At 33.5% G+C, this 27,221-nt stretch overlaps 1 protein-coding gene across 13 annotated transcripts in view; it reads left to right on the top strand.

Moving 5' to 3' along the window:
- Window positions 1-27,221, top strand: part of PAM (peptidylglycine alpha-amidating monooxygenase) — a 290,803-nt gene that overhangs the window by 203,579 nt on the left and 60,003 nt on the right. For all 13 annotated transcript variants that reach the window (XM_079145860.1, XM_079145857.1, XM_079145866.1 and 10 more), the window contains 6 exons: window positions 12,974-13,022; window positions 16,903-16,970; window positions 18,000-18,080; window positions 18,369-18,445; window positions 18,955-19,058; window positions 26,810-26,994. In XM_079145860.1, the coding sequence (XP_079001986.1) occupies window positions 12,974-13,022; window positions 16,903-16,970; window positions 18,000-18,080; window positions 18,369-18,445; window positions 18,955-19,058; window positions 26,810-26,994 (564 nt within the window). The remainder of the gene's footprint in view (window positions 1-12,973; window positions 13,023-16,902; window positions 16,971-17,999; window positions 18,081-18,368; window positions 18,446-18,954; window positions 19,059-26,809; window positions 26,995-27,221) is intronic.

Here is a 27,221-nt window from a genome sequence, read left to right as displayed (position 1 = left end):
ATGCAATCTAGTTTTTCAAATTTCTCTCTATTTTTTGTTTTTGAGAACGTCTTATGTTTTACCTTCATTCATCCTTTGCAACTTATGGTTTTTATAAATTTTTTTTTTTTTTTTTTTTTTTTTTTTTTTTTTTTTTAAGTACCAAGGATTGAACTCAGGGGTCTTAACCATTGAGCCATATCCCCACCCTTCTTAAAACTTTTTTAAAATTTAGAGACAGGGTCTCTAAGTTACTTAGGACCTCTCCAAGTTGTTATGCCTGGCTTTGAACTTGTGATTCTCTGCCTCAGCCTTCCAAACCACTGGGATTACAAACATGTGCCCCCGCACCCAGCACAATTTCAGTGTTTTTTTTAGTCACTTGTTATTAACTCCTTTTTACAGCTTGGTCAGAGCTTGAAAATAATAATCATCAATTAATTCCACTTTAAATCAAAGCAAATAGCATTTTCTTTGACTAAAGGGAATTAAGAGGAGAAATGAAGTTACTTGCCTATTGACTCACACAAAATGTAGAGAAAATGGTTCAGTTTTAGAGAAATCTCATTCCCTTGTGAGACTCATCCTGGTATTTTTTTAATGACCACACATACCCAGCAGGCTTCCTGCCCTTCACCCTGTCCTCGCTGCTTTCCCCATGGTCACAGTATTTTTTATCATGTTCTAGGAGCTTTGAGGAAAGAAGGAAGTCATTAGAGAGAAGTGCTGGGGTTTGCACATTCCATTTCCCATTTTAAAACTAATTTCTTTTATGTTGTTAGTTGACTGTTTAATTTTATAAATGGAAAGGGTACTCTGAATAAATAGATATTTGACCTTAAAAATTATTTGATGAAATAATTCAAATAAAACATTTAATAATATTTGGACAATGTTCTGTTAGCAAAATAAAATAAACCCTACCTGGACCCAGAAAGAGACCCTCCTATCCTCTCTATCTCTCCCAACAGAAATATTTGTTCTTTCTTTGTCAAATCAGGAAAACTTTCACCTGTTCTGCATTTCTTATCTTTGCATATTAATTTCCATTCTTTCTTCTTGTAAGACTATAACTCCTGCTTCATTTCTTTTTTTTTCTTTCTTTCTTTTTGATTCTGTTTATTTTTTTGCATCATACCTTTCTAACACTGTTTCTTTGCAGGCATTTCTTGATTCCTAAATTAGAGGTAGTATATTCCAGTTAATAATTGGACATAAAGTAAAATTTGTGCAGTAACCACAGACCTTTCTACACTGACATCTTACACTGTGGAGACTTGCTTAATGTCTGTGAAAATTTTGAGGCAATATGGGTCAATGAAGGGTTTAATATTTTTCCATTAATGTAGTATTGATTCTTAGCATTTATATATTATCTTTAATCCAAAATGCTTTATAAATGTTAGTTCATTAACCCTTACTGCACATTCCAATATAAATATATTAAATGAATGAAAATAATACTAAATCAAATATATGAACTACAGTGTTCCAAGTGTCATCCTTAATTATTACCAGCAACTATATGCATATATAATTATATGTAAATTAGATGCTTTGGATTACCTTTTTCACCCAAAAACCAAAACAATATAAAATAGTATTTTAAGTTGATGAAGACAATTGATTGGACTTAACTTTCCTTTGTTCACATATGAATACACCACAGTGAAACTCCATATCATGTACAACCACAAGAATGAGATCCTAATTAGAATAAGTTATACTCCACATATGTATAATATGTCAGGTATATCTAAAAAGATCAAATTTAAAAAAACATATGGAGCTGAAAAACAAAAATGTGGCCACTAATTTTAGTTTGAACTGAACTTTTGAGAAAACATTCAAATTAAATTACAGCTTTTGTAGAATATAAATTTCCTATTTTCAAATCACAATGGGATAGTTTTACTTGCAGGTTACCCAACCTTTTTTTTGTAATCACTCATAAGCCATGAGTTTAACTTAAACAAAAGAGAATTAACACATCAATGCACAAAACAGTTAAGAATTCCAAAGGGCATGCATTATTTAAAAATACCCTCAAGATCATTCAACAATTAAAAATAGAGCATTTTATATGAGAAATATGTTTTCAGCTTTATATTTAAAATGGTTTCTGTGATCCACGCTCTTCAGGTCACTTTTTATTCCATGATTTATTTTGTTCAGTATTTTCTAAATGGTTCCTGGACTTTTGCAGGCATATTCTAGTCTCAGTGGAAAGAACAGACAATAATTGGGAAAATGTAAAAGGAAATATAGATTATCATTTAAAAGTGGTTTTTATATATTAAAAATAGAAATAAGGAAGCAAAATTATTAATAGGACTTTTGACTGAAAGAAAAAGAGAATTTTTTTAAAAAAAATACATATTTTTAATAGCCAGATATAATATTTAAAACTATCAAACCAAAACTCATGAAGCTAGTGGACAAGCTAATTAAAGGTACCTGATTTTAGCTGAAAGACAACTGTTTCAAACAAATATATGTTTAACTATTATGCATCTGTAAATATAAAAAGCTAAAACTCCACACCCTCAGAAAGGAGACAACAGTGAAGAACTTTGTTTCTTGACCTGGGTGCTATTACTTTAGCATGTTCATTTTTTTAGATTTTGAAAGCTGTATCTGATATTTTTGCTTTTTTATATATTATGGTTCACTAAGGAGTTAAAAAAGCTCAAGAATTTTAAAACAGTACAATATTTTTTAAAACAATACTTTATTTAACTAGTTGGTGGATTTTGTCTTTTCATTTTACTCCTCTGGATATATGACTCTAAAGCAGTTTCATTATTCAGAGTGAATAATGTAAATTCAAACTTCATTGTAGATTCTTCATGTTGTTATTTGCATTCATAAACGATGGAAACAGGAACATGCTCTGACACTAGCTTCCCATAACATTCTCCTCTCACCAAGTGATTATAAAAGCAGGGTGGTAAGCCTGCCTGACTTCCATTTGATCCCTTTTGGGAACAGCACAGGCCATCATTTCTGAAAGTTGTCTTCTTACAGGATGGATAAATGCATTTTCTCTTCCTTGCCACAAGGCAAATGGAAGCTAGCAATTTCTAGTCCCAAAGCAGTGAATACCAAATCAAAAGAGGCTAACTCACTGCAGTGACAGCTTCAAAAGGAATTCTTTTTTGAAGATTTTTTTTTTTTTCACTGTGCTGGTTTATTTAGGACTGAAGCTTGTCTGCTCAGCCAGCTTTCGGCAACCTCCAGGAAAACCTCTGTGTAGCTCATGTCATATATTAACAGTGCCTCCATTTCACTTATATTTTACAAAGTAGATATACATTTGCTGTGATAACTTGAGGTGTTAGTGCTTTATGAATAGGGATTATTTTATCTTAATGTATCTGTCACTGGAGAGTCCTAATACTTTGAGAATATGTTTTCAGGGGTCAGTAAATTCTACAGGAGAAATTTAGTAACTCAGATTATGTTTTGAAGAAACTATAATTAAAAAAAAAACTGTAGAAGATCCATATCCTGGTTAATTTGCATGATTATCAGTACTGTTAAGTGATTTGGAAATGCATTTATGGTCCAATTACTACCAAAATCCAACAGAGGAGGTACATCTTAGCTTCTCTAAAACCAAAGCTACATTCAACATTCCTTTGCCACAAATGAGCATAAGATAAGTCACAGATCTGCTGTTTCCATACTTGGTTTTATTTCTTACTGGCCTCTTCAGCCTATGTCCATCTCTGCAGCAGGATTTCAGTTGCACAGAAATAATCACTTTGATATAACTACACGCTTAACTACATAGGAACATCTTTTAAAAACAAAACGAAACATGACATGACTCAACTGTCAGCAGTCTATGCAAATGCCAAGGAAACTAGACGTGTTAGATCTATTAAGAAATCTCACTCTTCTTTCTCCAAAGGGATTTCCAGTCATTTTTAATTATATGACATTTTTCCTGACTTTAGAAATTAATCCCCAAATAATCTCCTGCTATTGATCACCTTGGGAGCCATGATTTTGTCTCAGCAAAACATCATCTGTCCCATTAATTTAATGTTGCTAATTTAGAACAAAAAAACATAAGGTAAAAATCAAGACAGCTTAATAGTTAAGTAGTTATTACAATACCTATGTACATACATTATTACAAAATTATTGGTGATGGCTACATTATCTTTGATTCATTTCCATTTATGTGCTGAAGACAGGAAGAAAGCAGAGAATGAGTCCTTTAAATTATGTTCAGAACACTCTGGGGAGGGAAGATTGAAGGGTGTGATAGAGTTTAGAAGCATTTGCTTCTAAGTTTTCTAGAGAAAGTTTCTGTTGTTAAAAGATGTTTCTGCATTGTTCTTTTAAGAATTATCAATGGTTGCAGGCATGGTTTTTCAGTACTTCCAGAGGGAAAAATTTTATTATCCAAAACTCTGGTTTTGGATAGTAGGAAATGGGTGTTTTATCCCTTACTTGTACCTTCCTGAGAGAGTGTAGTGAAGTGAAATCTACTCTATGACTGGCTTTCTGAAGGACTTTACTAATTAGTGGGATATAGTTTGTAATAATACATTGGTTCCCTCAGGAACAATGGTTGGCCATTCTTTTATTAAAGCAGGAAACAACCAGGACAAGATGAGCTCATGAAAGATAGAGGGCTATCTCTAGAGGGAAAAAGTAGGAGAGACCAACAGACTCTAAGAACCTAAGAGGTAATAGGTTATTATCATGCATTATTCCTCATCCTTGCTTGACTACTTATCTATGAATCCAAGCAGGAACTACATGCTATTATTAGAAAAGCAAGCTAAATAGTTTGGGATGGATAACCTCATATCCCATGCATTCTCCTCCCATTAAGAGAATTGAACTTCCTCCTTAAGTGGATATCTTTACATACCACTGGCTACTTATTCACTCTTGATTAATTCCTTTGCTTACCTTCAAGATATATTCTCTTTCTTTTTTTTTTTTTTTTTTTGGTGGGGGGGGGGTGTCCAGGGATTGAACCCAGGGGCAGTCAATCACTGAACCACATCCCCAAACCTTTATATGTTTAGGATATTTCACAGATAAAATGCCTTGAAACTCTCTAGGAAATAGAACTCCCTTTATTTGAAAAAAAAAAAAAAAAAAAGAGAGAGAGAGAAAAAGAAAAAATAAAGAAAACATATTAATCATTAACATTAGAGGATTAAATTTGAGACCCAGGTATGTCTTCAGTTACCTGAACTGCTATGAACAACACCTTTAATCTCTACAGCTTCTTTTTTCTTATCTATTATGCGTAAGAGTTGAACTCCTCCATCTCCAGGGTTCCTTTCACTTCTGAATTCTATGAGTCTATATGTTTGATGAAATACCTTGCTGTGGTTATACATCTCTGCTTCAGCAGAGAACAGTTTCTCAGAAAAAGCAAGCTGAGACCCTTGTGAAGCAGCCATTCAGTTTTCATCTTGTTCAAGATTAGATTCTGATTGAATGCTATTTTAAAGTCTCCTTCAGTGTCTAGAGATACTTGTTTCTTTCATTATCAGACTACTTTTTAGAAGTCTTAACACTCAAACGCCAGTACTGCTATAGTGTCCTATGCTGTGATATGCTTCTGAGGCATTATTAGTTTTGTTATTTGACATTTCTTTTTAAAAGTTATTCTTTCAACTTTTCCATTGTATTCACCATTACAAAAGTTTCTAGTACATACATATGACATTGTAATGGAATACAATAATGAAATACCCTTCCCAGTATCATCTGATATCTGTCTACTGAATGAATTTTCATCTCCATCTCCATATTGAATCCTTCTGGCTAAAATTCTGTCTTACTGCAAGAAAAAAAAAAAAAAAACCATGAACAATTCCTTTAACAAGGATACTTTCATTCAATTCTCTGTAAATACAGAACATTATTACCTAACAGCCAGTATTCACCAGTGTGCCTTGGGAGAGAGAATGAGCCTGGAGCCCAATCCAATGAAGATAGTAATTTACTTTGAACTAAGAAAATTAAAATAAGAATAATTGAAGCTATGTTCAAAGAAGAGCTGTCAAGGCTTTTGCATGTTAATAGTTGTACAATAATTTCAATATCAGCATAAAAAGGGTCTTACTCTCTTTTCTGCAAATGTAGGATCCCATTGAACTGATTGCTTCTTTTCCAGAACTCAAAATCAGTTTGTCCTGAGTCTGATCAAGGGGAACTTTATTGCTGAAAATCACGGAAGAATCTTGAAACCAGATATTGTCAACTTCTTCACAGTCCCAGTAACTCTAATTCAAGAATTTCATTTTATCCAGACCATGGCATCTTACTAAAATTTCTTTACTTCACTGATGACTCTGTTCTGTACATTCTCAGTTTAGACCTTTTCTGGGAATATCTGTTTTGTGCAGTATCTTTAAAATAACAAATTTCAATTGTAATTCCTGTTAACACAAAAAGATTGGGCAGGACACAAACCTCATGAGTCATCTCAGCTGTTTATTCGGAGGGTTGAAATGGCACCCGTGGACCCACTCTCCTGGGGGGAAATGAGTCACTGAACAAAGAAAGGGACTGGGTTTATATAGGTTATTTTGAGGGGTGGTCTATTGAACATATCAGTTTCCTTAGGCACTTGAGCTTTTTGAGCAAGGTCTGTGGGCAGTGCCTGAAGAGGGTTTACTTTGAAGGAGATTGATGCCTCCCAGAGACTGTCTCTCTTGAGGAGGATAAAACACCTCCTCCCTGTCTGCAGCTGGCTGGCGCCTGGAAAACATTTGTCCTGGGAGATGAAGGCTGTCAGTTCATGGACTCCACTTTCACTCCCTTTCCTCAGGCCTCATTGTCTTGGGAACCTCTCATTCTCCATATCCATTATTCCATTTTTCACATTGTCTTTTTACCTTTTTGCTATTCCCACGTTCCTTTCCCCTTTCTTTCTATTTCTGTGTTGTAAGTTGGAGAAATTGTGTGCTTTAATTTCTTCTATTAAAGATATTCCAGACTTAGAGAAAATGTACTTCTTAAATGTAATACATTCATATGCTAAATTTTTGTCAATAGAAGGAGTAATAATCCTTAACATTTACTGAATTTTTCCTAAGCTCCAAATATAGTGCCAAGTTCATAAGTTAACATCTCACTTATAGCTTAGAATATCTTACTGTTATAAATATTGATCACTAGAGCCTAGAGCTGGGCATTGTGAAATATGCTTGTAATCCCAGTGACTTTGGAGGCCGAGACACAGGATCACAAGTTCAAGGTCAGCCTCAGCAACTTATCAAACTCCTCAGAAATTTGGCAAGGCCCTGTCTCAAAATTAAAAAAAAAAAAAAAGACCAGGGATATAGCTCAGTGCCAAAGTGCCCCTAGGTTCAATCCCCAGTACCATGTGTATATAAAATGTTATTATATATATTATATGTTATTACACACACACAGTTTTAGATTAAGGAACTCAGTGAGCTCCTAGCTAAAAACTAATGATCATATTATAAGGTACTGTCCTTTGGTCAAATAACTATGTATGATTGAAATAGATTAATCCCAAACTTTCTACCTAACAAATTTGACACGTGGAATTGTACAATATTTATATTGGAATATAAATCAGGGGGATGACTTTTGGGCCATCCTCAGGCATGGGTCTGGCACTTACTGCAGTTCATGTAGCTGGTGGGGCAACTCAAGAGATCCAGTGGACTGGCTATGTCTACAGAAATGTCAAAAATCCAGAGAGCTTATTACTGGATGACAGTTAGGGCCATGGTACTAAACATGATCATATTCTTAATAAAGATAGATATATATCCAAGTCCTGGTTGATGATGTGGCAGAACTCATCAGTGGGGACACATCACCAGCAGACAATGTTCCCAAAGAAGAAAAACATAGACAAGAAGAAGAAGCTATGAAACATAACCCAGCTTCTACCAGAGAACCTCAGAAAAGAACTCTATGAACTTTAGGAAAAATATAAGATTCAGGCTAGTGCAGAAGCCAAATTTTGTGAAGGAACTGGACCAGGATAAGATGATCCTTCAGGCATCTGAATATAAAGATGTTGAGAACAAACCTGTGAGCTTGCAAGGCTTCTACAATTACACAGCAGGAAATGCCAGTCACCCTGATATAGTCCAGCTTGTTTCTGAACCTGAGGCACAACAGAATGCAAGCATAGCTGTGCTCCTGAGATCTGTATTGCTGCATTCTGAACCTATAACATATATTTTATTTCTCTAATTCAAGACATTGTATTGTGTTTTGGACATTGTTGATCTGGTGATTTCCCTGGATGTAAGTCTATTCGTTTTCAGTTATCTGAACTTGAGTAAGAAATGTGATATAATTTGGGCACTGAAAGAAGCCACAGAAAAAGAAGTGATCATGGAAACCCCATGGATGAAAACTAAACAATACCTTTTTTTTAATGAACCACCTAAGTAAATACTAAACACCTTAAAGATTTTTAAAATAAAAAATAAATCAGCAGAATAGTTTTCTTCCTTTTCTGCCTTTCATTCACACACAGTTCTATAATTATTTCAGACCATTTTTTTTTTACTTTGCTATTCGTATATTTTTTAAAAGGATCTTATTCAATTTTTCTGGTCTTCTGTTATAGATTAACTTTTCCATTTATTCCTTCTCCTTTTCTATCTCTCTTTTCTTTTATTCTACTCCCAGAATGTCTTTCCAACCATCTTGTTCAGCCAGTATATGATTTTGATATTCCGAGTTCATTTTCTGTACATTTCTTAATATCTCAATTCTGATTTATTTTATTTTATGTGGTAAAATGTTAGCAGAAGCATCAATATGTTGGTTTGCTATAACAAACTTTTTAAGTACCATCCATTTTTATGATGATGCATATCAGAGACAGATTCATATATAGACTGATGAATTGAAATGAGTAAATTCTTATGAGGTTTCATATCTTGTAGCTCAAGCACTGCTTTACAACAGAAGATCAAAGTCAGAGTATGCTGCAAATCATCAGTGATATATGCAAAACTAGCTGAAGCTTCCAAGTTCACTAGAGTAAATCGAGGGTAAAGGTTATGAAAATAATAATGCATCACTGTCAAAAGGATCATGTTGAAGTTAAAAGGCCACAGTCTTCATGCCAAACACCAAGGCCAAAATATGCTTCTCACCAAAGTTTTCACCTGCTGTAGGAGCAGCTGTGGTTCTAGGAGCGCTCCCCACCCCCAGACCACTTTGTTTGATAGAGTTCAAGTTGTTCCCACTGGGAATTCTTATTCTGTGTATATGCAAGAATTGTGGGCCCTTCAGGTCAAACTGTAGAAAGATGTATCAGAAGAGACAAAATCTTTACAATAATAAAATTTGATTTTGAAATAGTGAATGTATGAAAATCAATTAACTTTGAGAATGCCTAAAATGTATGTAAATATGCTTTTTAAGTTTTTACTTTGGGATAACTTTTAGAATTTTGTTAAACTAAAATACCATTATTGAACCACATATATGTTAGTCCCTTGCATAAACAAAACAATTTTTTAAAGTCACAGTTAGAATAGTGATTCTGCCACCCCAAAGTTAAATAATGATGGATTTCCTAAAGCATTATCCATAATATAAAATCATATCTACACACACATGAGCGCACACATTTATATACACCCCACAATATTTAGAAATGCTTTGAAGTAGTGGGTAACATTGACCAAATAAGTTTGATGGAAGGAAATAACTTGGGCCATTATGCAGAATCTGTCTAGTATGATTTCAAAGTTTATGTCTTTGCTAATTTTCCTTCTATAGATTTTAATTTCCAGAGCTTTTTGTAAAACAGGGTGTTTACTTTGGATCTCTGTGTACTCAATCCCACACAAGATTTACTACATTTCGACAAAATTATGTTGTTAGAATTGAGTTTTCCTTACAAGTTGTTGTTGAATGCAAGTTTAGAATTTCTGTGCTTCTTGTCCAGAATCTGTTGATTGTCTCATATTACTGCTTGAATTTTGACTGTTTTGTTATCATTGCTGATGCCTTTGACTTTCTTAGAACATGTGACATATAGTTTTTAAATACAATGGAATTAATTTTTTTAAAAGAAGCACTGGTATGTTTTTGCTGTGTACTGAATGGTGGAACTGTGACTTGTCTTTCAAACTTGAAAATGGGAAGCAAATACCCAACAATTACATAGAAATGGCTATGGTTTAATTTGAAGAAACTCTGATAAGAGAATTATCAATGCCTCTAAAATTTGTTTCTAATTTTTGTGCTTTAAGGAAAAGCTACTCAATTTAGACATTTCTAATAAATAGTAATATCTAATAGGAAGATGCTTTGTTTTATTGCACCTGGTAATAGCTACTTGTCATGATGCTATAATAATTTTCCTGCTACTCTTAATTTGGTGGCATCTTTTAGCCTTAATAATAAATTTCTTCAATAGTTCCTGAAGTATGTTAACTTACTTATTAATTTCTTCCATTTAATTTTACACAAGTTATAATAAAGAATGATTTGCCAAATTGTATAATAGAAATCAAAACATGAGCCAGGCCAATGTGGTACCTGCCTGTAATTCCAGCTACTCAGAAAGCTGAAACAGGAGGATCACAAGTTGGAGACCATCCTTGGCAACTTAGGGAGACTCTGACCCAAAAGAAAAAAAATTAAAAAGGGCTTGGGATAAAGCTCAGTGGTAGAGCACCCCTGGGTTCACTCTCCAGTATCCCCCCCCAAAAAATCAAACCTGATTCACTTGATTAATTCAATGCAAAGATATAACAAGAATCCAAAAGACAATTTTCAGTACACATTGAGCTTTTTGCTTGCATGTATATCGTGAAGGAGTCTCCCTGGTTTTATGTAATTATAATAAAAACCTTAAAAATCAGTAATCAGTAAATAGTGTATAGGGGCTGGGCATTTTATATGATCCTGATTTCTCTGCGCACAGAATAAAATCCAGACTCTGAGTCCACTCTGTGTGGCCTGTACTCCAACTTCAGCTTTGCAGCCACCTTAATTCCCTTTATTACAGTGCTTCTTTCCACAATGGCCCCTCCTGTCCCACAGGCATACCCAATTCTTCTTTAGGCCTTTATTCTTCCTTCTACCAGGGATGTTCTTCTCCAGGTCTGTGGTACCCCCACTTCCCTGACTCTGGTAGAGAAACAGCTGCACACTGTCACATCCTACTGAGTACACTGGGTGACACTTTCTTGTTTTTATATTCCGTATTGGTTTTTCCCTATATGTCCTGAACCATGAGAGCAGGAAACTAGTATATATTGTTTTTCTCTGTATCCAAGTGTACTGCACAGGGCCAGGAATACACTGGCTGCTCAGTAAGTTCAGTTTAATGGGTGATTCTTATTTCTCAAAATAACTTTATAATGCAGGGTGTTTTTTAATACAAATGAAAAAATGTTACCTGCAATGAACTAAGCTAAATAAGTAAGCCCCTGGAGTTTGACCTTCATCTGGTGTGAAGAAATGATATACTTTCCACCATTCTCTTTTGATCAGTGAAGATATTTATATGATTATCAGTAAGGTCATTAGCTAATCTTTTGAAAGTAGTACAGACAAGACAGATTTATTAAATCACATGTAGTACATATAAAAAAGCCTTCTCAAAAATGAAACTTTTTTTTTAAAAAAGAAGGAACTACTCTATTAGCCTTTTTATATTTAAAATCATGTGATAAATTTAAGACAAATCTGTGGTTATCATTCATTAGTATCATTGACTTTCTCCTTCTTTGAAACTCACTTGAAATTATGGAGAAAAAAACACTCCTGAAATATTTATGGAAATAGTGCCTCCCTAAAACTGACTTAATTTGTTAGAGATTCCTTTGTAAAATACAAAAAGAATGACTAAATATAAAATGCTTGTCTTTTACTTCCTATTTTTAAGATCAAAATTAATGTTATACAGAGAAATTCCATTTGTATTTTATTTCTAAAGACTTAAATATGATTTGTTGTGTTTTTTTCTCTATTTAGCTAAAGTAAATCAAAATATATCTTCTTAGTTACCTGTTACTATATATTTCTATATAAAGCTACCTTATCTTTTCTCACAGAAAGATAACTGAGTAAAAAAAAAAAAAAAGACCACTAAAATCTTATTACATCTGCTGATATTTATTAGTACACTTTACTTCTTAGTGTCTAGTAGAAGTCTATCAATCTTGTATACACATGCACACAATAATTATTTGCATAAAAACTCTAAAATTCAAAATATAAACTTTTGTAATTACTGAGATAAAGCATGAAGTAGGAAAAATTTAATCACTATGCAAATATAAGAAATTAATAGTGTGTTACTAATCATGATCTCTGTGGTGGAGGGTCAGCAAGTTCAATAGAATTTGGATGGGTATTTTGTATTCATACTTTATTTGCACTTGGGGAAGGGAGAGAGAGGATTTTTAAGAAGTTTCTGCAGTTTTGACAAAGGTAAAAGGGATACTCAGGATTTTAACTGAACTTCGGGTATAAAAAGAATGCAGATCAGGTGTTTATTTAAAAGGTAGGAATATGCATGGCTGAGAATATGAGAAAAGGTAATTTCTATATATAAATTTGAGACATTAGACAAAAAATGATAATACCATGCCTTCAGAACCCAAATCGTGGGCTACCCAAATTCTTGAAAAGTACAAAATGTAATTGTTTAGTGTCCCATGGAAGAAAGTCTTTCAGTTGATCAGCTTTTTTCTGGGTGTTTTAGCAATATAGATAATGCAGAGAAGTAGCAACAACCCTCTTCTGTGAGTTGGCACATCTGCAGGAAAGCCCATAGCTGATGAGTCGATGAGTCAAGAAATACCCAAAACGTCATGAACTGGAAGTTCTTTTGTTTCTGTTGGTGGTTGAAGGAATTAATGAATATGAAGTACTTTGTATAATCATAAAGAAAATGTAACATTTTTTAGGTGTTATAACCCCTTATAATTTATTAGGCTCACATCTCTTTTTCTGATTTTGTATTGTATATGTGTTTGTGTGTTTTCAGATAACCACAAGGACTGTTCCGGTGTGTCTTTGCACCTCACCCGTCTGCCGTAAGTCCCTCTAGTTTTCTTTTCTTTTTCTTTTTTTTTTCTTTATATTTATTCTTTTTGTTGTTGTTATTCTAATTAGTTACACATAACTGTAGGATGCATTTTGACACATCATACATAAATGGAGCGTAACTTCTCATTCTTCTGGTTGTACATGATGTGGAATTACACCAGTAGTGTAGTCATATATGTACATAGGGTAATAATGCCCAGTTCATTCTATTATCCTTCCTACCCTCAACCCCCTCCTCTTCTCTCACTCCCCTCTGTCTAATCCAAAGTACCTCTGTTCTTCCCTAGCCCTTCCCCCTCTTACTGTGAATTAACCATGTGCATATCAGAGGAAACATTCAGCCTTTTTGTTTCTTTGGGATTGGCTTACTTCACCTATCATAATATTCTCCATCTCCATCCATTTTCCTGCTTATGCCATAATTTCATTCTTCTTTAAGACTAATATTCCATTGTGTATATAGGCCACACTTTCTTTATCCATTGTTGAAGGACACCTAGGTTGGTTCCATAGTTTAGCTATTGTGAATTGAGTGGCTATAAACATTGATGTGACTGTGTCACTGTAGTATGCTGATTTTAAGTCCTTTGGGTATAAACCAAGGAGTGGGTCAGATGGTGGTTCCATTCCAAATTTTCTGAGGAATCTCTGCTTTCCATAGTGGTTGCACCAATTTGCATTTCCACCAGCAGTATATGAGTATACCTTTTTCCCCACATCCTCACCAACATTTATTGTTTCTTGTATTCTTAATAGTTGCCATTCTGCCTGAAGTGAGGTGAAATCTCAGTGTAGTTTTGATTTGCATTTCTCTACTTGGTAGAGATGTTTGAACATTTTTTCATATATTTGTTGATCAATTGTATTTCTTCTATGAAGTGTCTGTTCAATTCCTTAGCCCATTTTATTGATTGGGTTATTATTTTGGGAGGAGTGTTAAGTTTTTTGAGCTCTTTACATATCCAGGAGATGAATTCTGTATCTGAGGTGCAGGTGGTAAAGATTTTCTCCCATTCCGTATGCTCTCTCTTCACGTTCTTAAGAAGCTTTGTAGTTTGAAGCCATCCCATTTATTGGTTCTTGATTTTACTTCTTGTGATTTAGGGGTCTTTTTAAGAAAGTCATGTCGAAGCCAACATGGTGAAGATTTGGGCCTACTTTTTCTTCTATTAGGCACAGTGTCTCTGTTCTAGTATCTAAGTCTTTGATCCACTTTGAGTTGAGTTTTGTGCAGGGCGAGAGGTGGGAGTTTAATTTCATTTTGCTACATATGGATTTCCAGTTTTCCCAGCACCATTTGTTGAAAAGGCAATCTTTTCTCCAATATATGTTTTTGGTACCTTTGCCCAGTATGAGCTAACCATATTTATGTGAGTTTGTCTCTGTGTCTTCTATTCTGTACCGTTGGTCTACATGTCTGTTTTGGTGCCAATATCATATTGTTTTTGTTACTGTGGTTCTGTAGTATAATTTAAAGTCTGGTATTGTGATGCCTCCTGCTTCCCTTTTCTTGCTAAGGATTGCTTTAGTTCTTCTGGGTCTCTTATTTTTCCAAATAAATTTTATGGTTGCTTTTTCTATTTCTAAGAAGAATGTCATTGGGATTTTAATAGAGATTACATTAAATCTGTATAGCACTTTTGATAGTATGGCCATTTTGACAATGTTAATTCTGCCTATCCAAGAGCATAGGAGATCTTTCCATCTTTGAAGGTCTTTCTTCAATTTCTTTCTTTAGTGTTCTGTAGTTTTCATTGTAGAGGTCTTTCACCTCTTTTGTTAGATTGATTCCCAAATATTTTTTGAGGCTATTTTGAATGGGGTACTTTTCCTAATTTCTCCTGCAGTGGATTCATAACTGATATATAGGAATGGATTTGATTTATGGCTGTTAATTTTATATCCTGCTACTTTGCTGAATTCATTTATTAGTTCTAGAAGTTTTCTGGTGGTTTTTTTTGGATCTTCTAAATAGAATCATGCCATCAGCAAATAGTGATAGTTTGAGTTCTTCTTTTCCTATTTGTTTCCCTTTAATTTCTTTCTCCTGTCTAATTACTCTGGCTAGAGTTTCAAGGACAATGTTGAATAGAAGTGGTGAAAGAGGAGATCCTTGTCTTGTTCCAGTTCTTAGAGGGAATGCTTTCAAATTTTCTTTGTTTAGAGTGATGTTGGCCTTGGGCTTAGCATATATAGCTTTTATAATGTTGAGGTATGTTCCTACTACCCCTAGTTTTTCTAGTGTTTTGAGCATGAAGAGGTGCTGATTTTTGCCAAATACTCTTTTTGCATTTGTTGAGATGATATTCTTGTCTTTAAGTTCATTGATGTGATGAATTACCTTTATTGATTTCCACATGTTGAACCAACCTTGTATCCCTGGAATTAACCTCACTTGATCATGGTGCACTGTCTTTTTAATATGTTTTTGTACACAGTTTGCCCAAATTTTGTTGAGAATTTTTTCGTCTGTGTTCATCAGGGATATTGGTCTGAAGTTTTCTTCCTTGATGCGTCTTTGTCTGGTTTTGGTGTCAGCATGATACTAGCCTCATAGACTGAGTTTGGAAGTGTTCCATCCTTTTCTATTTCATGGAATAATTTGAGGAGTATTGGTGTTAATTCTTCTTTGAAGGTCTTGTATAACTCAGCTGAGAATCCTGGTTCTGGGCTTTTCTTGGTTAATAAGCCTTTGGTGGTGTCTTCTATTTCATTGTTTAAAATTAATCAGTTTTCTTAAATGAGCAACAACCTTAAGGTCTTTGAGAACTATTGTGGAAGGCAAATTAACCCAGACTCGGTGGCATAAACCATGAATATTTATTATCTTGGCATCCTGGTCAGGAACCTGGGCACAACGTAGCAGGCTCCTCTGGCTGGTGTTTTCTAAAGGGACTGCAAGCAGAGTTTCTCCTGGGAATTCAGTCATCTCAAGCCTTGACCCTGGAAGAGTCACTTCCAAGATTACTCACATGGTTGCTGGCAGAATTTATTGCTTTGCTGGGTGTTGGCCAAAGGTCTCCCTCATTTTTTTCCTCATTTATGGGCTGTAAACAATGCAGCTCACATCATAGCAACCGGCTTCCATCACAGAATGTGTATAAAAAAGCAAACAAGAGATTACATGAAAGATGAAAGCCAGAATTGTTTTGTAACTTAATCTTAAGAGGTGGCATACCATCATTCTTAACATATTCTGTTTGTTCAAAATACTTTAGTACCCTTATTTGTGCCCACCCTCAAGGGGAGGGAGGGAATTGGATAAGGCATGCACGTCACAGCTAGGGATCATGACAGCTTTATTAGTCAAGGTTCTCCAAAGAAACGTGAATTAGTAGATGAACAGTGAGGAAAAAAAATAATTTTTTAAGGGATTGGCTCATGCTCTTGTGTGGACCTATAAATCCAAAATCTGTAGGGCCAACAGAAAATTTTAGGGAAAGGTGGAGGTTGTTGCCTTTTTGGGTCCAAAGACAATTTGTAGACAGAATTTCTTTCTTTTCAGGGGACCTCAGTCTTTTTTCTTAAAGTCTCTAACTGATTGTATGAGACCTGCCCACAGAATGGAGAATAAACTGCTTTACTGAAGTCTAATTTAAATGTTATCACATCTAAAAAATAATAATTATCCTTCCTTGCAACGTCCAGACACTATAACCTAACCAAGTTGACACAAAGAATTTGTCCTAACTGAGACCATTTAGAATTTGTCTTCTATTATCTACCTCTACTTCTGATTGGTTTCATTTTAATTTTCACAAAAATATCATTCTATAAACTAATGTATTGAGATATATCCTATTTGGCCAATGAAATAGTTTTGGCATTATCACATTATTTATAAAAAGATTACTTTTTTTCCTGCAGACAGCCTTTAATTGCTGGCATGTACCTTATGATGTCTGTTGACACTGTTATACCACCGGGAGAGAAAGGTGAGTAATGATCTCTTAGTATTTCCGTTACCTCGTCAACTAACCTATAGGAATGAACTTATAGTATATTTTTTATCAACTTTTAAAAAAATGACCAATATTCATATCTTAAAAATAAGCTCTTTATGGTCATTGTATTTTAAATAGATTTAATATTGTTCTAAGCCAATGATTTATTAGCTTTGCAATCTTTATTTATTGGAATGCTTAGAGTTGAGACTCATGGGCAGGTAGCAGGTTGTATAAATTAAAGAATAAATCTTGAGTATTTTATAAATCAATCACCTATTTTTGAGGTGCAAAAGATAAACTACTTATGTGTAGCAGCATAAACTACTTTGTGGGAAGGTTCAAAATCAAGAGGCTCCAAATTCAACACCAACTCATTCTTTGAACTTAGATATATGAATTTCTCTACTTGTAAATTGAAATAATAATAGTGATTTTTCCTAAACTGACAAAAATCTATGAGAATAATTATTATTTAGCAGTATATCTAAAGACCCTCTAACAAAAGTGTCAAGTTAAATATTGTTTATTCTTACTGGTAATTTTTAAAGTAAATATTCAGTATGGTCTCTTTGTTTGGTCCATTTATCTATTATAAAAGAAATTTATTGCATTTCTACTATGAGTTACACTATAAGGAAGGAAAAGCATGTGAAATAGCCCCTTATCAACAGGAACCATTCAGTCTAGCGATATTAGTTATTTGCATTCAATTTTTCAAAAATCTTTGTTCTAAAAATAAAAGTCAGTTTTTGAGCTTCTCAAATGGATAGATTTCAAGGTAAAGATAACAAATTAATTAAATCTGTTTTTGTGACAGGGTATTTTGACTTGTGAAGTAGGATGTTCTTAATCTGTCTTGGTGAAATGGTTGGCACAGGATAAGGGCTTACTTTCTGCTGGGATTGAGCGTATGTTGACCCCAATGCCTGGCACCTTGTGATTAGCTCACTTTTAGACAAAAAGAATGCCATTTTCCTGTTGAATAGTGACTTTTGCCTGTGTTTTTCTTTCTCACAGTGGTGAATTCTGATATTTCATGCCATTATAAAATGTATCCAATGCATGTCTTTGCCTATAGAGTTCATACTCACCATTTAGGTAAGAACCTTAAGCTACGTGTTTAAATTATAAATATTTACCATTGTGCTTGCTAGTGCTGTAAATGTAAAATATTAATCATACTTGACCTTAAATCTGTTTCAGTCAAAGAAATTTTAGCCAGTACCTTGAATTTTTTATGCTGTTTCATCATGTTATTTTCATGAAGATACTCATTATTTGGGATTCTGAAAAGATTCAGTTTTATTTTTAAAAAGGAAAGTAAATGTGCTTTTTGCTCTTCTGTGTTTTTATTTCATATGGTGACAATTTGTGTTTATTTTTAAGGTAAGGTAGTAAGTGGATACAGAGTAAGAAATGGACAGTGGACATTAATTGGACGCCAGAGTCCTCAGCTACCACAGGTGTGTAAAATCTAATTTAATTTGGAGAGGAAAAAGTACTAATCAGCAGCAAGTAATTTTTTAAAATCCTTATGTAGTACCTCGTTCTTTTCTCTAGCATCTAACAGTCTCCAAATTTTCCTTTATGATAATCTGAGCTGTATAACCTGTTTTACAACTTCCATTTGGGTGCTCCCCTTATCAGTTCTCTCAATATGATCTGAACATGTTAGCGAAGTCTTTTCTGTCCCATCATTTAGTCATAAGTGTTTCAGATAGCTATTCTGTTATTACATTTACTGTGTTTTATGGAATGCATTTGTAAATATGCTTTCAAAGTCTGGTACTCAGTCGGAAAGTGAAATTGATTAATGAGAGGTAAACTCTTCTAGCCAGTGAGTATCTGTGTGTGTTTCTGTCTAAGCTTCATCCTCTCCATATGCAGTGCTCCAAGCCTCACATTTTTCAAGCATGTGGTTCTGGGTTTAATTGGTAATTTCAGTGGATCACTGTGTTTGTCTTCCGGGCAGGCTTTTTACCCTGTGGAACACCCAGTGGATGTTAGTTTTGGTGATATACTAGCGGCAAGATGTGTATTCACTGGTGAGGGCAGGACGGAAGCCACACACATTGGGTAAGATTCTGCACTTGCCATTATTTCAATAGACTTTTTTAGCATAAGGCATGATTACAGGTGACAGTTATTCTTGTGAATGAATTATGTTCATTTTGTCCTGTCATGGACAATTAGAACAAACTAGCATTTTATCATTACAACTGGATAACCCCCAGAATATGCTTATTTTTATGTGCTTTCATTATTCCTGCTTCAATAAGATCTTCAGCATTATATCTCTCCTTTATATAGTTAGAAAACTATATATTACTTCTTCAGACACATAAAAATGAAGAAAATAACATGATTATGAAAGGTTTGTTTTTTAAGTAAATAAGGTTTGCATTTGGTCATCCTCACAAAATATTCAGAAATATGTTATTTTTCTGCCTGATAAACTTCTGTGTGTTTGATAATTTCCAGTTTTTTAGTCTACCAAATGAGGAGAATAATATGCAGCACTTTCCAAAAGGGGAAATCAAATAATTTTCAAAATACAATTCTCAAAATGCCAAGCTTCCTTGAAATAATTATGCTTTATAGTGCTAAGTTAAAATTTCAAAGCACTTGTGAACTCTTTCAAAAAAGGTAAATAGATCAAAGATTTAAAAATGAAAGACAAAGTTTCTTATCATGCTTTTTGTTAGAAAGCATCAATGAGTCTTCTCTCTGTGTTACACTATGTTTTAAGGTATTTACTGAGGCCACTGGGAAGCTCTTGATCAGAGAGAAGTTAAAGTAAGGATCTGAAAATTTGGATTAAAATGCACTGAAGAAGATTCTTATGACAGCACTAACTGTAGTTGTAAGTGGAAAGGGAAAAGGTACTGATGCAGGTTGAAATGGGTATTTGATGAGGATGAGAAGGATTTTATGTCACTCTAAAAAATTTTTATTTTAATAAGCACCAATTTTAAAGCAAAATGTAGAACAAAGAGAAAAACATTCTCAATTTATATTAAACAAGATGCTTTTCAACAGCTTTGCTTTTGGAAAATTTGATAAATTTTAGAAAGAGACTTAAAGAAAGCAATATAATTATTAAGTTCCCGAAAAGATGAGTGTAATAAAAGGGTTGACACAGTAAACATAATGAGATTTGAAAGGAGGAATCTGAGAGTTCACTTCTTGACATTATTTAAATTCATGGGATAAAATGATTCGGAGGGTATTGATCAGCTTTCTCTATTTTATGTTAGTGTAGATCCACAGGAATCTTACCTAAATGCCATTGGTTATTTTATTCACCTTTGAAATAAGTAAATGAAGTAGTAAATAAATCTCTATGTATTGGTTTATAAGACTATGTATTGGTTTATAAGTGTGCAAAAACTAGATTTCTTTTTGCCCCAAGGCAAAAATTACAATTTTGGGGGCTTATAATCTTGGCCAAATTCTATCTTTTGCATTTCCTCTGCAAGGTAATATCAGCCATAGAAATTAATGACTTGTTATAATACCAGGATGGGAGGCCAAAGTGATCTCTAGAGGCCTCTTTCAGTTTGATGAGTCTAGAGTAATTCTAGTCTATTTTAAAATGTGAGTTTGCTTTAGAATAATGCCTTAAAATGACTACACTAATCTAGCCTTGTATAAATCTCATGTGGGCTAAAGGCAACACCATTTTGTAATGTAAATGAAATTGAAAGGAATTATAGGAAATTAAGTTATTGGGTGAGTCCATATTCTGAATATTTAATTCATACTGCTGAAGCAGTTTTTTTTTTTTTTTCCCCAAATAGAATGGTAAACTAATAAGACAAGTTTGAATAAATTTAGACAGGAATAAAAATTCTTATAACAATGCAGAATAATTATAGCATTTAATCTGCCTTTTACTTTTAGGAAAGTAATAGCAGTAATACATCTCTATTTTGTAAAATAATAGGTACAACCTCCAAAGGGCACTACAGCGTCACAGTTGATAATGTAATCAGCCAAAAAAAAAAAAAGAAGAAAGAAAGAAAATAAAATATTTTATGTTTTGTATTAAATTAAATGATACTCTGTAAATCTCCCTATTTTCTTTTTCTCCCACCTCCACCTCCACCCCACACACATCAACATCAACATGTACTTCCACTGGATACAGGCTTGAGCCCAGAGAACACTTAGTTAAAAGTTCCACTTGCTCAAGGGTAGTGTGGGTCCAGTCCGTGGCCCCTCAGTGTACTGGGAGAACTGTCAGCTTCAAGTTTTCAACCTTTTTGTTCTGCAGCCACCTGAAACTAGGTTTTACAGAAAAACTGGTTATTGACAGTCGCTTACTAGGAAGATTTTCAGTTCAGTGATACTTTTGTCCAAACTAAAGAAAATAAACTCTGTAATAAGCTGGTAATTTTTGAACTAGAGAAAACTTTGCTCAGGTGGAGTAACCATGATTGATTAATAAAAAACAGTTTTAAAAATATGTACCAATTTTCTCATACCAGGGTTTCATCTCAAAATACCACACTGAAAAATAGGTGGATTTAAGAACCACCATTTGAGAACCTATGGATGAATAAATAAAGGAAATATGGCAGTTTTACCCAATGGAATCCTATTCAGTCTTTAATGAAAAGGGAAATTCTATCATTTGCAACAAGATGAATGAATCTGTAGGACATACAAAGTAAAATAATCCAGGAAGAGAAAGACACATGCCACATGATCTGTCTCATATGTAAAATCTAAAGAGTTGAAGTAGATGGTAGAGAGATGTTTACAGGGGCTGGTGGGGATGGAGAGGGATCAGAAGGAAGAGAATGGGTGGTTGGTCAGAGGGTACAAAATTCCTGATAAACAAGAGGAATAGTTTTGTTTTACAACAGAAGGGTAACTATAGTCAACAGTATGTGTATTTTAAAATAAATAAGAGTAAATTTTAAGTATCTCACCATAAAAAGTGATAGGTATGCAAGGTGATGGGTATGTTTAATTTTTCTACATTGTGTATATATATATATATATCAAAACATCACAATATACCTCATGAGTTGCTATAATTATGATTTGTCAATCAACAGTAATATTAAAAATATTTTAAATAGGCGAATTTAAGACAAGATATATTAATACCTATACTTAGTGGTAAAATATATCATCCAAATATATTTTTTAAACAGTAAATATGAATAGCATATCTTAGACAAATATATTGCACTAAAGTATATAGTGATTACAGTACTAATTAATCAGTGAAGGAGCAATATTTTGTGCCTGACTGCATTACATATTTTATATTCAATATGAGGCTTCTCTAAATTCATTTCAAATGTTTAGTCAAGTTTAAACAAAAAGAAAGAATTTAATTAAGTCAACCAATTAAGCTAATTAAGTCAGCTAGTCAGCCTAAAAGTTTATAGGCTGAAATTTCAAATTAATTCTTGGGAACAGGTTGATAGTATTTACCTATTTGGCCAATTATTTTGGTCATACTTTTCATTTAAAATGGATCATTTCATGAGAATATGAACATGAAAGAATATGACAGTGTCTAAAAAATACTCACGTGTACCAAATAGTATTTTAAAGTACATTATGTGCAAAGACATAATTATATAATAAATAATAACTCCTTAATATGTAAGTTTAAAGGCACCATTTTTGTAAAATTTTTTTCTTTATTTTTTTCATGTTTAATTTAAAGTTACTATTACTCATTTTAGTTATTTTCAAGCCTGGCTCTGTTGATTTAAGAGGCCTAACTAGGAGCAAGGGACTCATTAAACTGGTAGACTATCACCACCCACACCCAAAGTGATACATTTCAAACTACTTGGTACTCTCCTAAAAAATTATTAAGTATCTTTCTAATATATTTTTATAAAACCCCTGACAGAAACCTGATAGATGTCAGTTGACCAACTGATACACAGAGATATAAATATTTTTCAGAAATACTACAGAAAGTATATAAATTGACCTAACTCATTATTCAACAGTATGATATTTTAGAGGTAATACATTATGTCATAATAAGTTGCAGACATTTATTAAGCAAACTCATTCATTCTTCTATCATTTACCACATATTTTTAAAAATTTTATTATTTGGGGGCTTATCACACTGTGTTGGACTTGAAGCTTTATATTAAGCATGCCAGTATTAAAGAGGACATTATCATGTAAGCACTTTATTGTGAAGAGGATGAAAGATGATGGGATACAGGTAGTGCCTGCAGCCATCATTTCAGAGAGTCATGCTGACATTGGGGAATGTTAAAAAGGCCACGGCAGTGGAGCCAAGGCAGACTTAGGAAACACACTTGCCCCAGTGCTTCTGTAGATCATTCAGATTGGCAGACTTGTATTACTTATGTTGATCTCCATGAAAAATAATGTGTGTGTCAAAAATCCTTCTTATAAATACAGAAAGTGATAGGTTGAAAGTGAAGGTCTTTTTGTTTTTGTTTTTGTTTTTTTGGTAAAAGAAAGATGAATGTAGAATAAAATTGGCAAACTGTGATGCTGATACTAAGGATGATTTGAATCTTCACACTTTTAGCATATAATAGTTTCTCTGTCAGATAGGAGCTCAGAGTTACCGTGACTACAAGTCCAATTATAGATAGGAAGGAATAAAGCAAGACTCCTTTCTTTGTGTTCAGCTCTTTCAATGAAATTTTTCTTGTGAAGACAAAGATTCCTAGATTATTTGAGCAACTTAATTTAGTATCAAAGTATCAGTATCTCAAATGAACTATATTGGTGAGATGATTAGGATGTCTCACCAAATATGTTTGGAGATGAACATATTTATGACTGTACAATTAACATAATATGTAATTGAATTACCATATTGTCTATATGTATATTTGTGGATGCATGTGTTGACATATCTGTATACTTTTCACATATATATGTATATTTTTTTCTAAAAAGTTAATTTAATGAATGGCAAGATAATTCACTTTGGAGGAAGTAACTTGGAGCATTAGCTTATATTTTTATTTTTTGTTTTCTCAAATTCACTAATTAAATAATAAAGTTTGATGATAAGTTATAGAGGACAAATTGTTATATTATTTAGAAAGTTGCAGCTTTCTTTTTGCTGCAGTTAACTGTATTTTTCAAACATGTATCTTGTGTTTGCTATTCATTATTTCTAAAATCGTAATTACTGTCTTTCTCTCCAATATTAGTTTTTAAATTATTCCAAATTTATAAAGTATTCCAAATTTTTATGTCATATTCTGCCTTATTATCACTTTCTATAATTTCCTTTAAAAATAAAACTGGCGTTGACTGATTTGATGATGATATCGGTGATAAATGACTTAATAAATTATTTTCCTGATCATTACTTTGGTTGATAATTCCACCTAGCACATATTTCACAGTTTAGTTCTTTGTTCTCTGATTACCTTTTACTTTTTTTGAAATGGATTCTTTCAGTACAATTTCTTTTCAAATGAATATTAAAAACAAGTCCTCCAAATAGACATGTGACAAGTTTATAAACACCAAAATTATATGTGGGGGAATATATATTAACAAGATATTCTAGTTAGTTATTTTGAAACTCTATGATATTAGTTGCTTTTAAAATTTCTAATAGACTTTTCTGAAAATTTAAATTGTATGTTTGGATGGATGGATGGATAAATAAAAATAATACAAGTAGGTATTATATGTGTTGGTCTATATATAAAGCATGTTCTATTTCTACATATCTGTATGCATATCTATGGCATTTGGATAGTTCTATGTAACTGGACTACATGCACACACCTCTATTGCGAATGCAATTGTTGTGATCTAAAAGTAATAATTAGATTTTTTTCTGTTTGTCTACAAACTACTTAAGAAAACCTTTTGTTTGGTAACTTCTAACCAGTGCTAGGATTATATTCCTATATAATTAAAAATTAATTCATAAGTATCATTGTGCAGTTTTTTGTATTTTATGAAAACACAGCATAATAGCTCACAGAATAAATTCTTTGCATTTATACAACAGAAGACACTCTGGCCCAGTAAACCAACAATATTTAGAACAGTGGTTAGACTTTCTTGTTTTCTTTTGTTTTGTTTTCTTAACAATGAGGAAAGACCTCTGAATACTGGTTATCACCTATGCTGCTGTGGGTGTGGATACCTTTCCTGTGAAAGCGTGAGCATTGCTGTTCCCAAACAGCTAAGCTATATGAAGATTTGTTCATGGATTAGTTGCAAGTTTCATATATTCACATATGAATTTATTAAAATGTTTCCTGTCATTAGTTTAATGCTTTTAAATGATTATTTTGCTTTTCCTTCATGCCAGAGGATTCAGTTTCTAAGCAAGAGTCACATTTTAAATTCTTTTTCCTCCTTGGTCTCCAGTATACTTCCTCCTTTTGAACAGGGAGAGGAAGTATAGAATAGGGTGAGCCTCACGCTTATTATTTTGGCACTAGACATTCCTTTTATAGCACATAATTTTCTGACCAACTCTAAAACCATGAAAATGTGATTCTTAGGAGTGGTTGTTTTGACACCATGAAGCTATGTGTAGTGAACCTGTGTCTGTTTGGGGTTTCACTTCACTATTTGCTTATATTTCATGGGAGAGGCAATTACAGTGACAGGTATCAGATTCAGAGTGAGAAACCAAATGATTTCTAAAGCATAAACAGAGCTTCTCATGACAGGGGCTTATTCCTGAGGTCTCTCAGGGGCTCTACATTTTCAAAGCTTAGAGAAATGATATCCCTGCTTAGAGAAGATTTTTATTTTTTTCTTTTCCTTGCTGATGTCATAACTGTTACTATGGAGAAGTGAGTGTTGCATGACATTGTTGGAAAAATCAACAGTGATGTATTTCTGTAGAGCAAATAATCCACCAAGTAGCTTGTTTTTTATTTGTACAAGCTTGCTAAAAGCTGTCAGAACTAATAGCAAATAGGAAATATTCCTTTGCCAGAACTATTTTGCTCTATAAAAGTGTTCTAAAGGTGTACTGAGCAATTCCTTCTTAATAACAGTAAAGAGACTAAAATACATAGTAGCCCATGTGAACTGAAGAAGAGAACATGCTTTGTAAGCTGTGAGACATTATTTGGTACTACTTGGAACTTTTTTCTTGGAAACATCCACACCATTTTGAAATCTATCTTTAACACTGAATCATTCCACTCTGTAGCATTACCCCCAGTCAGGTCTGAGAGAAGAGATTAGTGTTGATTTCATTCTAAGTCATTCCTGAGGTGTTTTTCTTCCCTGAGGTAACAGTCTAGTTTTGACATAACATCAGGGATACTCATGACATCTTAATGTGGTAAATGGTTCTCAGTTCATCTGACCCTGATGGAGGCTGTTGACCAAAAATAGGTTCAAGATTCTTGGTGTTAAGAAAAAAAAAGTTTTAAAAGACTTATAAATAACGGATGTCTGTTGACCTATTCTAAATGTTACCATTAAGTAAATACATGATTATTTACGAGAAAAGGAACTGCCCAGTCTAAGGATTTTATCAAGTGGAAGAGAACTGAAGAATAAAAGACTTTAGAAAAGAAAGTGTTTCTCAACTACTGAAATACCACTTCCATTGTGTTGTTGGCTAATATCTCTGGTTATCTACAGACTGATAGTACATTGTTAGGTGGAAATATACCTCTGACAATGTGCTTCTGACATTGAAAATTGATGGATTTTAATGAAAACTATAAAACAAATGCACAGTATCCCCACCATTGAATCCATTGTTGGCAGATTTACTGCTTGCATTTTTCTTGCATTAAGAATGTATTTTATGTGAATGGCTGATTTGTTGAATCTACTGTTTTGTTGTTTTTTGCCTGCAGTGGCACATCTAGTGATGAAATGTGCAACTTATACATTATGTATTACATGGAAGCCAAGCATGCAGTTTCTTTCATGACCTGCACGCAGAATGTGGCCCCAGATATATTCAGAACTATACCACCAGAGGCCAATATTCCAATTCCTGTGAAGTCCGATATGGTGATGATGCACGGTCATCACAAAGGTGAGATATGGGTGCTTAATGTAAAGAAGCATAGGCTTTTGTATTTCATATTTTCATAAGTGTTTCACTTGACTATATGACTAGTATTTAAAATCATCTTTATTTCCCTCTTCAATCAACTTGTGTATATGTATTCTTATTTCCTCTTTCATATACTGTCTCCCCTTTCTGACATATCTCCATCAAAACACTTAAAAAGAAAAATCTCAACCAGTGATGAAACTAAT

The sequence above is a fragment of the Sciurus vulgaris genome (assembly GCF_902686455.1).
Source record: "Sciurus vulgaris genome assembly, chromosome: 6".
Lineage (NCBI taxonomy): Eukaryota > Metazoa > Chordata > Mammalia > Rodentia > Sciuridae > Sciurus > Sciurus vulgaris.
Note: the sequence above shows the minus strand (reverse complement) of the source record. Positions and strands in the feature narration are given on the sequence as shown.